At 38.3% G+C, this 14416-nt stretch overlaps 1 protein-coding gene across 17 annotated transcripts in view; it reads left to right on the top strand.

Annotated features, from left to right (window-relative positions):
* The window catches only part of ptprk (protein tyrosine phosphatase receptor type K), a 105895-nt gene extending 92750 nt beyond the window's left edge, over nt 1-13145 (top strand). For 5 of the 17 annotated variants that reach the window (XM_063496426.1, XM_063496427.1, XM_063496428.1 and 2 more), the window contains 17 exons: nt 40-227; nt 672-759; nt 1650-1795; nt 2924-2941; nt 3516-3552; nt 3692-3789; nt 4150-4266; nt 4545-4699; nt 4818-4953; nt 6086-6235; nt 6930-7103; nt 7934-7951; nt 8579-8710; nt 9031-9156; nt 9620-9783; nt 9943-10078; nt 10249-13145. In XM_063496426.1, coding sequence (XP_063352496.1) covers nt 40-227; nt 672-759; nt 1650-1795; nt 2924-2941; nt 3516-3552; nt 3692-3789; nt 4150-4266; nt 4545-4699; nt 4818-4953; nt 6086-6235; nt 6930-7103; nt 7934-7951; nt 8579-8710; nt 9031-9156; nt 9620-9783; nt 9943-10078; nt 10249-10302 — 1937 coding nt within the window. In that variant the 3' untranslated portion in view covers nt 10303-13145. The remainder of the gene's footprint in view (nt 1-39; nt 228-671; nt 760-1649; nt 1796-2923; nt 2942-3515; nt 3553-3691; nt 3790-4149; nt 4267-4544; nt 4700-4817; nt 4954-6085; nt 6236-6929; nt 7104-7933; nt 7952-8578; nt 8711-9030; nt 9157-9619; nt 9784-9942; nt 10079-10248) is intronic. The other 12 variants (XM_063496438.1, XM_063496434.1, XM_063496433.1 and 9 more) reach the window with 6 other exon arrangements.
* Nucleotides 13146-14416: the final 1271 nt, after the last annotated feature.

Genomic DNA, 14416 nt, shown 5'->3' with positions numbered 1-14416 from the left:
TTATCAATTAACCGTACCTTATTTTGTCTCCTGTTGTAGATGAGAACCACACTGGCTCTGCAGCCGAGAACAGCAGGCTTCTAGATGTTCCTCGGTATCACTGTGAAGGAACTGAATCTCCGTATCAGACAGGACAGCTCCACCCAGCCATCAGAGTGGCCGATCTCCTGCAGCACATCAACCTAATGAAAACATCTGACAGCTATGGCTTCAAGGAGGAATATGAAGTAAGATTATTATCTGTACTGTTGACACTAGAGCTTGTAATATTAATTACAGAAGAGGCAAAAGTATTATTAGTAGCAGGAAATGATGTATTTTAATGTGGAGGCTGACACAGAAGCATTATTTTTAAAATCAATACTGCTCTATTTAATGTTTTGGCCTCACATTAAAATGAAAAAATGACTACCAGGTCTAAATTGCCTCTTAATTTGAGGGTACCTTCTGCTCTATCGACTGAACAATCAATGAGACACAAGCCATTTTTATGGTCATTTTATTTTAATGTCTAATAAGAATTTGCTAGTTGAATCAAACCAGTCGAACAAAACAAGCACCTAAGTACCACTTTCCTCTCAGATATATGCAATAGTACAGAAGTGTTATTTTTAAGGATCCATGACATCTAATTTTATTTTTTATTACTTCGTGTGTTGTTGGTGATACAGAGCTTCTTTGAGGGCCAGTCGGCCTCCTGGGACGTGGCCAAGAAGGAGCAGAATCGTACCAAAAACCGCTACGGGAATATCATAGCATGTAAGCAAGATATCTGCGTTACTGCAATTTAAGTCATAGAGCTTTACAGGAAGAAGAGAAGAAGAAATTGGGAGCAGAAGTAAGTGTACAGCCCACAGAATTAAAGGTCTAAAATCAAGACAGGACCAAAGAAAAACCACCTTTGTAAGCAACAACAAAAGAATCAATGAGCAACATCTTCAAAAGCTCAATCACCTCTTCAGCCTCTGCCTTGACTCTAAGACTCTTCCTTGTGTTCCTTTCTGAGTCCCCAGACTCAGAAAATTTGAGTCACAAAAGGGTCTCATGCTACTTACTTGCATACAGCATTGACAGCTGTTGTAATTTTATTGGCATGATTTATTTGTATATAGAACGTTACATATAATCTGTTGTTTGTATTAAATCATGTAAAATAATGAATAAAACAATGCAAAGAGGTTGCTGCACCAAAAATCTTCCACCTTCCTTCACAGTTTCACTTCCATTCAGTGAGTAGTTAGCGAGGATTGGCAGACAAGTGTTTTCTTGCAAAGTACGGATTACTATAGCAATCTGCTAGCAACCAAAGAAATCGCAAGGTTTGTGATACAGAACTGTAAACCTACTGACTAAAAACAACCTCTGACTCACCATCCGATTGGGAAATACAGAATTTTTCCTAGCAAGGAGTGTTTGCCAAGTTGTCTCTGGACTAGTCTGTGTGACTCAGTCCTAACTGAACACCTTGTTAGATTATTTTATGAAATCCCAACTACACACTGAATAAAAAAAATAGAAAGCCAAAACACGAAATTCAGAAAAACAGCAAACCATGAAAACCTTGAAATAATAATTCTTTAACAGCAAATCACCTTTCTTATTCCTGTCTGCTGCTCTCTCACACACTGTTTTACATTGTCTTCTCTTAGATGACCATTCAAGGGTTATTCTGCAGCCCATAGAAGACGACCCATCCTCCGACTACATCAACGCCAACTACATCGATGTAAGTGGAAACGCATCGAATGCTACTATTGGCTCCCAACGAAACCAACGAAACCACACTCCCTCGCTCGTATGTCAGGCCTCTATACCTTGATTGCGTCTACCAGTCATTCATCATACCATTTTATGCATCCAGCCATGCAGAAAACACATCATACAATGCAGTACATGTGTCTGTCTCAGGTGTCAGTCCTGTTGTCTTTCTTTCAAGTTTCCCCATCAATTCATCTGTCCGTCCAGAACTGAAGAAGTTATCTGATTTATATGTACGACATAGCAGATTTTAAGTCATCATTTGGATTTAGCAGACTCCTTTTCCAGGAGACCAGAAAGAAATCCATTTAAAGGAGTGACTTTAAGAACTGACAATGCTAGTTAGTGAGCTTTAGAGGTGATGGTCAGTAGGTTTTGTTACTGTTGGATGGACCCAGCAGTTTTGTGCATTTTAGTAGTTTTTTAAGCTAAGCTAAGCTAATCAGGTTGTAAGGGTAGCTTAATTTCTAGCATTTTTCTTGACTTGAGTCACTTTTAACTGTTCGACAAACCTATTCAGCTTCCTTATACATCTATATACAATTAATTTTCTGTCTTTTGCTTCATCTATTACTTGCCTATTGTTTCTGCATTCACCCACGACACAGTCTTCATCAGTTCATCCATTTTCTGTCATCTCTCAACAATCATCTGCACACCAGTCACAACGACTCACATGGTGCTTTTTTAATGCTAGTATGCTTATCATAAGCTCCACTGTATTATAATTTACTGTCATTAAAACTCTTGCATGCATTCTACCACTCACATTAAGCTAGAATTAGAATGAATAGAGTGGGCACTCCCTAATCTTTGTTGGCACAACAAAGGCAGCTGTCACACAATTTGGACTGCACCCAAAAGACGGAGAAAGCTGGAACATCAGTATGTGATGGTGGTTAAATGAGATTGTGATATGCCAGCTTTCTGAGTCTTTTTGGTTCTATTGTGCTCTCCATGGAAGATGGTCAAATTCCATTAGGGAGTGTCCTTTCTATTTAGTCTAATTTGGAGTTTTAGATCACATTTTTTTCTGCATGTCCTGATCAAACTTCCATTATGTCAATGCAGCTTTTCTTTTTTCTGATTGACACTCACTGACATTGTTGTGCTTTCTTTCTTTCTTTCTTCCACTCGTTCTTTCTGCCTGTGGCTTGGGCTGTAGATTTGGCTGTACAGGGATGTAAGTATCACTGTGGTCCCGTTCATAAATGCCCCTGAACATTTACACCTGCTCACCTGTACATCCATGAACCAGTCCTTATGCATCAAGACATGATGTGTATCCATTTTGAGATGCTGGGGCATCCTTTGCATGACTGATCGCACTTCATCTTGGCCACCAACCACCATCTTTGCATCTCACTGTTTGGTGTTAATTTGCATATGCATATTCACCACTTGTGTTTTATTTGCTTTAATGACAACTTAATAAGTGGTTGTCATAGCCCTGGGCACACCTGGCAGTTGTTGTAGATGTCAAGTAGTAGTTTTTAAGTGGAAAGGAAAAATGATGAGATGACCAGCTTTGCACATTTTAACATGAATTCAACAGTAAGCAGTGGAACTCAAGTATGCAGTCAGCTAAAAAAGACTTTCATCAGTCTGTCAGAATTTTTCTACTGTTGTAGATGAAAGTGAGGTAGCAAGGTAGTTTAGTGTAGAAAGTTATCATTTCCAGCCGTGATAAATAGTTTTAGAATTTGACACGATTATGTTTTCAGCTCATATTAAGGACTGTGGTGTTCTGTTTGCAGGGGTACCAAAGACCAAGTCACTACATTGCTACACAGGGTAAGATGCTGCACCACTCTCAAATACATGCAGGAATTCTGCATTACTGCTGTTTTATAGGATAGCAACTGTTTCATCACAAATTGTAACCGTACTTACAGCAGAATAAAGTTAAAGTATACTCTGCATCTATGCATAGGTCCTGTTCATGAGACAGTGTATGACTTCTGGAGGATGGTTTGGCAGGAACAGTCAGCCTGCATTGTGATGGTAACCAATCTGGTGGAGGTTGGAAGGGTAAGTTGCTCGTTTTTCTACACTCAGTTAATTTCAGTTGGTAACTTTATTAAAATTACTAAGTCAAAACTATCCAAATCTCATCTTTTTTTTAATTCAGCAATGTCCACTGCATTTACAAATGCTATTGCAAATACCTGTATATTTACAGTTAGGTAGGAAAATTGCAAGAATGTTAGTGTGATGTCTCTGTCAACAATCCTGTAAAATATACTCTCTAAATTATGTATAACATATTTGGTTTAAAAGTGGCATTTTTCATATTGGCATCATATTAAATATTATTATGCAAAAAAAGAGCTATATTTGCTCCTTGATTCAAGCTTGTCTTTATTTTTTCATGGTTTTTTTTCTTTCTAGGTTAAGTGCTATAAATACTGGCCAGATGATGCTGAGGTGTATGGAGACTTCAAGGTGACTTTTGTGGAGGTTGAGCCTCTCGCTGAATATGTGGTTCGCACATTTACACTGGAGAGGGTGAGTAAAACTTGTTATAATCTAGCAAAAATTAATATTTTGTATTCATTTTGCATTTTGCTTCGATGTAATTTATGCAAAAAACTCAGGTAGAGGTGTAGCTGCACCTCTAGCTGTAGTTTGGTTGACACAGACTTGTTTGGTTTTGTTTATCGTCCTCCTTGTAGCTTCAACAAAACCAGTTAATAAGTTTGAGACATATCTAGAAAGGGTGTTTATAGAATAAACACGTTTCATGAAATTTTACTTAAAGATGTTTTTTTTTTGTCTTTACTCAGCGTGGTTTCAATGAGGTCCGCGAAGTCAAGCAGTTCCACTTCACAGGCTGGCCTGATCATGGAGTTCCATATCATGCCACAGGACTTCTTTCCTTCATCCGCAGAGTTAAAATGTCTAATCCACCTTCTGCTGGGCCAATTGTGGTCCACTGCAGGTATAAAAATGAATTATTAGAAAATAAACATGCATAGTCAAAACAAAATGTTTTCTCTCCCAAACATAGAGAAAGATCTATAAAGTTAAAATTTGTGTTCTTCACTTTCTGTCTGCAGTGCTGGAGCAGGGCGCACAGGATGTTTCATAGTCATTGACATCATGTTGGACATGGCAGAGAGAGAAGGAGTGGTCGACATCTACAACTGTGTGAAGGCTCTTCGCTCCAGGAGGATCAACATGGTACAGACTGAGGTGACTGCATTACCCATCCTCCATCTGCATCCACATCTTTAGAATAGATGTAGGGAAAGCTTGACTTCAAACTCAGCCATCAGCATGGTACGGGCTGAGGTGACAAGGTTTTATGTAGTTATCTATTTTCCATGCATGCATGAAAATATCACCTCATTAAGTTCAATTTGTCAGCTTTCACTTCTGTGAATGTAACACTGACAATAAGTAAAAGTCATACATAATTTTCATATTTAAAGCTTACTCTGGCGCCCTCTTGTGTTAGTAAAAAAATTTCTATCATGTTGAACTGTTCTCTGAGGAAGCACATTCATCTGTCGCTGCATGGATGTATCCGATTTGCCTGAATTTGTGGTTGTTAAACATGGAAATTTTTTAATACATAGAATAATAGAAGCATAAATGAGTTAGTTCTAAACAGAATATAGATAATATAGGCCGTATATGCATCCAAACAAAGAGGATCCTTCTTTGACTGTAGTGGTTATTATTCTTTAAATTAATATTTTTGTAATGTTTTTCCTATTAAAAAGACCACAAATAGTAATTCAGATCATATATATATAAACTATCAAGCAGTGCAGTAACAACAGGGCAAAAGTAATTTCAAGCTTCATGGTTCAGACCAGCCTGTAGGTCAGAGCATAAAGCAAACTTTTAAAAGTTTATTAAATTCTTTGTCATACTTGAAGGCTGGTGACTCACAGAATGCAGGTCGATGCAATCTTTCATGGACACATTTCATGTCCAACTTAAGAATTCTGCACTATTGGCCTGTAACAGAGTAACAATTTAACAGCTTATAAGACCCATCTTGTTACAAAGTACATTCACAGCCGTTCACCAAAGCAGGTCAGTCTGTGTCTCATCATTGAATTGAAGTTGGCATCACTTGCTTGAAAGATCTAAAAACACAACTGCCAGTATGGACTGACTCACAGGTGAAGTAAACCTAACCAACAGTCATCACGTCATCCATCCCTCCACCTCTCATCAGTCTTCACTCACTCACAGTGTGTGCATCACTTTCAGCTGTTTGTCTTATACAAAGTAGTGTTTCTTATTTTTCTAATGGTGAAATATGAATGTGTAGAATATGTGATAATATGTGTATTATAATATATGTCTTCAGGAGCAGTACATATTCATTCACGACGCCATACTAGAGGCTTGTCTTTGTGGAGAAACAGCCATACCGGTCTGCGAGTTCAAAGCAGCTTATTATGAGCTGATCCGCATCGACTCCCAGACCAACTCTTCCCATCTGAAGGATGAGTTCCAGGTAAAATCAAACTGTAATCTGTTACTTTGCACCCAGAGTTTCCAAAGTGGAGCTTGTAGGCCAGTGTCAGCCTGTGGTAAAGCAGCACAGAGGGCTCTTCAGAGTCTTCAGAGTCTGAGAGCGCTCTTCATTTACAATTGTTCTGTTCTGTTCCTGGCATCGCAGCAGACTAAATCTTCCTAACACTGACAATTATAGCTGCTGTCAAGAAAGGTCACCTCACTAATGGTTAAAAAAGTACTAATAAAACTCACAAACGAGTACTGAAATATTAAATGGAACTCAGTAATCAAAACTTTAACAATTCCTACTTTATGTCCTAAAATGAAATCTCCTCTAACCCCTTCTGCTGTGTAATTCATTTCTACAATATGGGCATTAAGACATTTGCTGTGTATTATTACATCAAGAGGAACCACTTGCTCTTGTCATCTGATACTCCTGGATGTAAAAGAATGGGTTTTAACACACAAAAAATATAATTATGTGGAGTTTCTGGATATTCAAACTCATCACCTTCCTTCTCTGTAGTGCTGAACCTTGTGACTTCCAGAAACCCAATATTTTTAATGCACACAAGTTTTTCTTTCCCACCAGCTTGGCTTTTGGGTCTATTTCTATCTTCATGGAGCCCTTCTATGAGTCTTTGGACACTTTTAATTAACGTACATCATACATTTCTCTCTCTGTCCAGACATTAAACTCAGTGACTCCTCAGCCACAGCCAGAAGACTGCAGCATTGCATTGTTGCCTAGAAACCAAGATAAGAACCGCTTTATGGATGGCCTTCCTCCAGATAGATGCCTTCCCTTCCTCATCACAATAGATGGAGAAAGCAGCAACTACATCAACGCTGCTCTGATGGATGTAAGTCAATAATGTGTTACTGGAACACACTGTAAGGTTGTGTTATTTTCAACACATCAAGCAAGAGTAGTTTGGGACATTTCACACTGTGTGTACATGTGCAAAAAGACTTTCAGCAGAACCGGCTGATGTGTTACTCTTACCACAATTTCTGTATATTTAATGCCAATTATATAAAGACTAGATTTAACACTCAGTGTCCCAAACTGCAGTCACATTTTTGTTGAAAATGATACAGACTTTTATGCAGGTACATTGAAATGATGATGAAGATAAAAATATCACACAACACTTAAACTTACTAACATAAAACACACACACACACCTACACACACACACACACACACACACACACACACACACTCCCTTCCTTCTTTGTGTGATGCTGTGTTTGTGGTTTTAGCAGCAGAAGGCTAGAGACAAATCCAGCCTCTAAAAAGACCACTAGCTTTTCTCTGGCCACCATTCAAACGTTGTTTATGTTTGCAACTGTTGACATTGCCTCAACGCGTTGCCCATTTACCGTGACTTGAAAAGAAAGTCATTGAGTAGGTAGAAATTTTGAGGTAAGGTTTTAAGGTAAGGTCATTAGAAGGTTATTATCAGTTTTGTGAGTAAAGATATAGTGAAAAAAAGATAGTAAAGGGTGGGCTGTAGGTATGTGAGTAATTTCCTGATAATGTTTGAACATTTGCATGTTGTGGGAAGAAACCTGGCTTCTCTCCAACAAAGCTGTTGGACAAAATACTGTAAAGTTTCTAGAGTTCAGTCAAGTTTTAGGCGTTTACCTTAAAGTTTAGTTACTCACCTCTGGCCTCTCTCTAACCAAGCTGTCAGAAGAGTTCCAGGTAATGGGATTTTATTTCAAGTCTCCAATACTGGATTTGTTTCATGGCTTCAGTGTTGTTCTGCCACCAGATTCATTTTTGTGAATGATATCCACACCCTAAATCCTAAACCTGTGCCCGGCCCTCACATTAGATTCTCTGTCACCAAGCAGTCACACCTGCGTCACACATTTGGCTGTACATTTTCATTTAAGCCGAAGTGGGCTCAGTTCACATTCAGACCAGTTAGTTCTTGATTCTTTTTTTATGTGAACTTTGAAGAAGTTTGTCTTCCTGAGCTAACTGAAAATGAAGTTAACTGACCCCATCAAATGTAGCTTTTGCTGTATGTGTAGTCTTGTGCATGTTCCCAACCCTCACAGTTAATAGACCCACTGCATGATCATCAAACCAAAGTCACCTTTTAACTATGCTTGCTTTCCCATGTCTCACATACTGTGCAGCTCTACTCTGCAGTTTGTGTTTTAATGTGCACATGTGAGAAAGAAATGTACTGTGGGACAGTCAAAATTAAGATGTTTTAAAAAATAAAAAACAATAATGCACAGTTTAATAATGCTTGATTGAATCATTAAGAGTGTCTTCTTTGTCGGTGATCGCTTTTGTCGTCTCTCTCCTTCTCTTTAGAGCTACAGACAGCCTGCTGCATTCATTGTTACCCAGCATCCTTTGCCCAACACTGTCAAAGACTTTTGGCGCCTAGTTTACGACTATGGATGTACCAGTCTGGTGATGCTAAATGAGATTGACCTGGCTCAGGTATTTTACATAAAGTTCTGCTGTGATTCTTAGCATAGCATTGTGTCATTTTTACAGTAATCATGGATTTGTTATATAAGATTAGCTTATTTAGAGCTAATAACCTTGTAAAGGAAAGATGGAAGAAAACAATCCTGCATACATCCAACAGTCTTAACCAAAATTTGTAAGCACATTTCATTTTAAGAATTTTTTGTCCCTCTGGACAAAAAATTGTCAGGGATTTTTTTTTTTTTTTTTTTTTTTTTTTTTGCATTTGTCTCAATTTTTTCTGAAATTGTTACAGTGTTTTTCTAAATGGTGTAATTGTTCTCTCTCAGGGTTGTCCTCAGTACTGGCCAGAGGAGGGCATGCTGCGTTATGGTCCCGTCCAGGTGGAATGTATGTCATGCTCAATGGAATGTGATGTTATCAGCCGGCTCTTCAGAGTCTGCAACCTCACCAGGGTGGGCAGTCAGAATCATACTACGTTTCTATTATTATTTATTTATTGTTTTATTTCACCTTTATTTATACAGGTAAATCTCATTGAATCAATCTCATACAAGGTGTCATTTTCAAGGTGACTTGTTTTAAATAGCCATACAAAAATACAGCATGTTAAAACGCACTATAGTCATTAAAATTCATATAACCAATTACCTGAAAAAATACATACTGGGAAAATTAGCTGGAAAAATAGATACCTATTTACAGTGTAAAAGGTGGATGTGACCATGTGATATCACCTGTGGGTCTGACACTGAGCCAGAGGTTTTAAAACTCCTCTAAAATAGTTTGGCCTGACATTTCAACATTGGTGCCTATCAGGATTGACTCGCTTTTGGAGCTAGCCTCAAGTGGCCATTTGAGGATCTGCAGTTTTTGACATGGCTTAATCAGTTTTTCTGATTCTGTCTCTTATTCCAGCCTCAGGAAGGCTATCTGATGGTTCGTCAATTCCAGTACCTGGGATGGTCGGGGCACAGAGAAGTCCCTGCGTCCAAACGCTCTTTCCTCAAACTGATCCTTCAGGTTGACCAGTGGCAGCGTGAAGGGGAGGAGGGAGAGGGAAGAACCATTGTGCACTGCCTGTGAGTGCACACAAATCAAAGAGCACAGTTGCTTTCTCTTCTTTTACCATTGAAATTAAAAGCATCAGCCCTGCATGAGAGTTGGAAAAACCCCAAATGAAATATTAAATTGTGCTTTTTGCGACGTATCATCGTCTATTCTGTTATGTTTGTTTGTAGAAATGGAGGTGGGCGTAGCGGAGTATTCTGTGCCAGCAGTATCGTGTGCGAGATGGCAAAGAGACAGAGTGTGGTTGATGTTTTCCACGCTGTAAAGACCTTGAGGAATAGCAAACCTAACATGGTGGATACTCCGGTGAGTTGACCATAAACACTTTCTGCAAAGTGAGAAAGAGCTCATGAATGCATTATGTTGTTATTACATTTTATACACATAATAATACAAACTTTAGTCAAACAGTGAATGTCTGATAGTGCATATGTTTAGTTAAGGGTGTATGTGTGTGTATGTGTGTCTGTTTGCAGGAACAGTATCGGTTCTGCTACGACCTGGCATTGGAGTTCATCGAGTCGTCCTAAGTGAAGGACAGAAGAGCAGAATGAGGAGAAGAAGAGTCGGAGAACATCTGTTCACATCTTGTGTGTTTGATCCTTTGCTTTGCTTGGTCTCGATCTTTGTGGCGGCCGTTGTGTAGCATCCATCTTGCGCCTCTACAAAAGGCGCAAGCGAAACGGGCTCCTTGTACATGTTGTTAAACAAAGGGAAATGCTTAGACTTTTAACAGGAAATGCGATGGAGAGGAGGAGATGTTACTCCTTTCACTCCTTTCTGCTTATTGTACAGCTTTTTGAGTGCCAGCGGGCCCCTGTATGCTTCGGGCCCCATTTAAAACATTTAGCCTCTCACCACAGCCACCTCCCATGGACTTGATGCTTTGTGCTGTTTCAGCTGCAGTACTTCCTATCTACTGTAGATGTCTCTCTCTCTCGCTTGCTCGCTCCCTTGCAAGCAGCTTTTGATAAACTGCAAGTTAAAGTTTTCATTGGCCCGACATTCCTGCTCTCGTGCTAATTTCTGACTAATTTAACTGTATTGGGCATCTCATCATGGTGATATTTGTAGTATATACAGCCAACACTTTTGTATGAGAGCAAGTGAACAACTGAAAGTTAAAGTCCGGAGAAACTCTGTGAATGGTTCTGTTTCTGCTCCGCACACCTTTCAAATGACATAGTACATTATTATGAACAAGTATGAACCTATTTACATTGGTTACACGCAGTTTATTATTTTTAGAAAACAGAAAAAAAATAATAATTTTGTCCTTATTAAATAAAGTACAAACAAGACTGTGAAAGGCAAATCAAGACCAGGAAACAAAAGAAAAACAGGAAGTTTACATCGGGATTATTAGACTTTTAGATTTTTTTAAATAATATTCATTTAGCTGCAACTTGACAAATGTTATGTTATGCTTTTTGTTTTAAAACGTGTGTTATGTATCACTTTTCTTTTGTAGTATCACGTACCTATCTACTGGTTAGACTTTTGCAGTCTGCATTGTACATTAGACTGTGACATTAGCCGAATCATGTTCTTTTCAGGGCTGGGCCCAATGCACTTTCAATTCAGCCTCTACATAAATGGAAAAACAAACAAACTGCAATTATAAAGAGATTTTGGACATGGCAAAAAATCTGCCTATTTGCCCATAGAAAAGACTGAAATCACACGTTCTTTGATGGCAAGATTAACTGACAGTTTCCATTTACAGTATGGCTTGAATAGAATTGGAAGTGACCTGACCCCAGGCTTCATTTGTTTTGTGCACTGGTGGCCAACACTCTTCTCTTTGTTGTAATATTATTGTTTTGTAGCTGATGTTTCTTCATAAGCCAAAGACTTTGTGTAAATATGTCTATATGGATAAAGCACATTGTTTGTATTTATTGTTTGTTTACTTGCATTGCTTGTAAGAACAATCATTTTCCATTCCATGTTTGCCGGCCAGCGTTTCTTAAACCGCACACGGGGATGCAAAATGGGCTGCAAGTCTGTTTCCTCTGGAGTCTTGAGAGTATTAGTGTGATTTATCGAGGCCCGTAATGGATCCCAAGGTAACAGATTACATCTGCCCAATTTGGGTCCATGAAGAAGAGTTTAAGAACCCCTGATTGAAGCTGTATATTAAAGCTTTAGAAGTAGTTTTTCAGTATTTAGGTGGAATTCAGTAGTATTGTCTTTGTTTTCACTTCTTGAATCTCTGTGATGTTACTGTGGTTTATTTGTGTATGAGCCCATTGCGCTGTCTGTGGTCAGTAGAAATTCAGTGCATTTATATGCACAGAGTATTTTGGATAATAGCGCCTATCCCTCTTAACGTCTTAGTCGGGATAAGCTGTTTATCTTCATCCGTATCCTGCTCACCATTATCCCTGGATACACACTGACTCAGTGATGCAAAAACGGGCTTAGTGAGTGAAACATGCAGGACTGTGATACAAAAAAATTTATTGTGCCTAATCATTTGAATTTTCTTGTCGCTACAAGCATTTTTACAGCATCTTAGATTGCACCCAGGGCTTTGTTGAATACGTTCTCATGAACGAACAGTGTTCTGAATACCTTTTGGACCATGATTCATTGTGTTTTTACTCATCAGAATGCTCCTTTGTGAGGCTTTACAAGCTTGCAGAATATCAGATGTATTTCTGTTTGTGAACAAACTGAGTCAGAAAAAAAGAACTTTATTGTAAATAACATGTCAGATGTTCCACTTTGATGGAGCAAGAGCAGCCCTACTCATGAGGATGTTATTGTAAATAGAGTGCTCTAAAAGGCTCTATTGTTGGGTGAACAGTAGAGATTTAGATAATGGATGCAATGTCAGAACATTTGTTCTGGTGTAGATAAAAAAGATACAGATTGTACTCTTGTTTTGGAGGATTCAAATTCAAGTATTGACAGATGATGTTTTAAAAAGATATATAGTTTTCACTGAATACAGAACATTATTCTGTTGGTGGAACATCAGTTCAGTTTTGTTACTTCTGATTTTTGGTCTGATCCAAAGAAGGGAGAGAGAAGAGCATGGTGTAATAGTAATCCAGTCATATTTTATGTTTAGCGACAATGGATTTTGCTACATGCATAAATCAGTGAGAGCAGAAAGTGAACACAATATGTAAAGCCTCTTAACTACACACTTAAAGGAAAACTAAGAAACAAATCTTCTTAAGAGGCCAATGACTCCTCCTCTTTAAATCTGAAATAATGGCCCTGAAGAGTAGTGAATGAAGCTGGTGTCTGGATGAGAGGCCAGTCTGACTATAGAGTTGATATTCATGGTTCATAATTATTCTTGTCTGTAATGTTTGGCTTATTTGCTGTAATAAAGACCACTTCTTTAATTAAAAGTAAAGTGTTTGGAGAGTTGTTGTATTTATTCAACCATTATCAGCTTCTGATACATTCAGACCAACCTGAAGACATTTCATTTATTACCTTTAAGGTACCTATATGCTTATAGTCCCCCTGCACACCTTCCATTTTGATTAGCCCTGTTTGAAGACTACACTCTTCCTGAATATAAAACAGAAACTTGGCTACCCGTTGTACTTCACCTTTTGAAGCCTCAATATTCATACTTTGGCTGCCACCTTGTCAGGGTTTTTGCAGCCAGAGGTTACCAGAGTGGTTAATGGGCTTTGTTAGAAGGCTACATACATAAATTGTATGCAGAAAATTGAACATACACATACCCGCTAATTAGTTCTAAGAAACAGACTAATAAAATTATGAAAAAATAATAAAATGATTGAATTTTGTTCATCAAAACTGACGCACAAACGTCTTGGACCACAAAGCAGGCCATATTATTTGTTTCACAATAATGTCAAGAGGTCCAGTTTCTTGTTGGGAGGTTGGTCAACATGGCCGACTCAAATATCCAAATGGAGGAGTTAACTTTTCATAATACACAAAACTGTTGTCTGTCTGTCTGTAAACTCTTGCTACGTGATCAAACTCAGCACATAGGCACACTATTATTTGGTTCAAAGTCTCTTAGCAAGTTCCCACTCGTTTGTGCACCCAGTTCTTGTTCTTTTGTTTGTTTGTTTTCCAAGTGATTAAAATTTTATGCTGTACCCCAGCAGAGACGGCACACTAATCATTGATGAGCTTGAGCTCCTGAAGGCTCGTAGCTATACAAGATATTATGATGTTGTCATGTTGCCCATAGTAGCCACTTACCAGTGGGCTAAAATTACTCATTTGTGGCATTTATGGTCTTATCATTTTAATTTTATATCATTTATTTTGATAGTAAGCTGTAGTTTATATCTACAAAAAAATATTGTAGCATTGTCATGTACTAAAAAGAAATAGTGTGGAGTCTATAGGAATTGACATGCTCTTAGAGCCAGCAGCAAATGGCCAGTAGAGGAACTGCAGTTTTTGGCAAGTTAAACTTTGCTTTATTTTTTTAGCCACTTACTCATGACTTGAGCTTGAATTTGAGTATTTGAAAACTCATGACTTTTCACTGGATGAACAAAAGACAAAATATGTCAAAATTAAGTCAACTTGGAGCACCATAGGAGGATTTAGTATAAAAACATGTTTCTTTATGTTTACTTTTCAACATCCACCACCCACATTACTTAGCGCTTTGTTCCTTCTCTTTCATTA

This window comes from Pelmatolapia mariae, linkage group LG15 (genome assembly GCF_036321145.2).
Source record: "Pelmatolapia mariae isolate MD_Pm_ZW linkage group LG15, Pm_UMD_F_2, whole genome shotgun sequence".
Lineage (NCBI taxonomy): Eukaryota > Metazoa > Chordata > Actinopteri > Cichliformes > Cichlidae > Pelmatolapia > Pelmatolapia mariae.
This window is presented reverse-complemented; position numbering and strand designations above follow the sequence as displayed.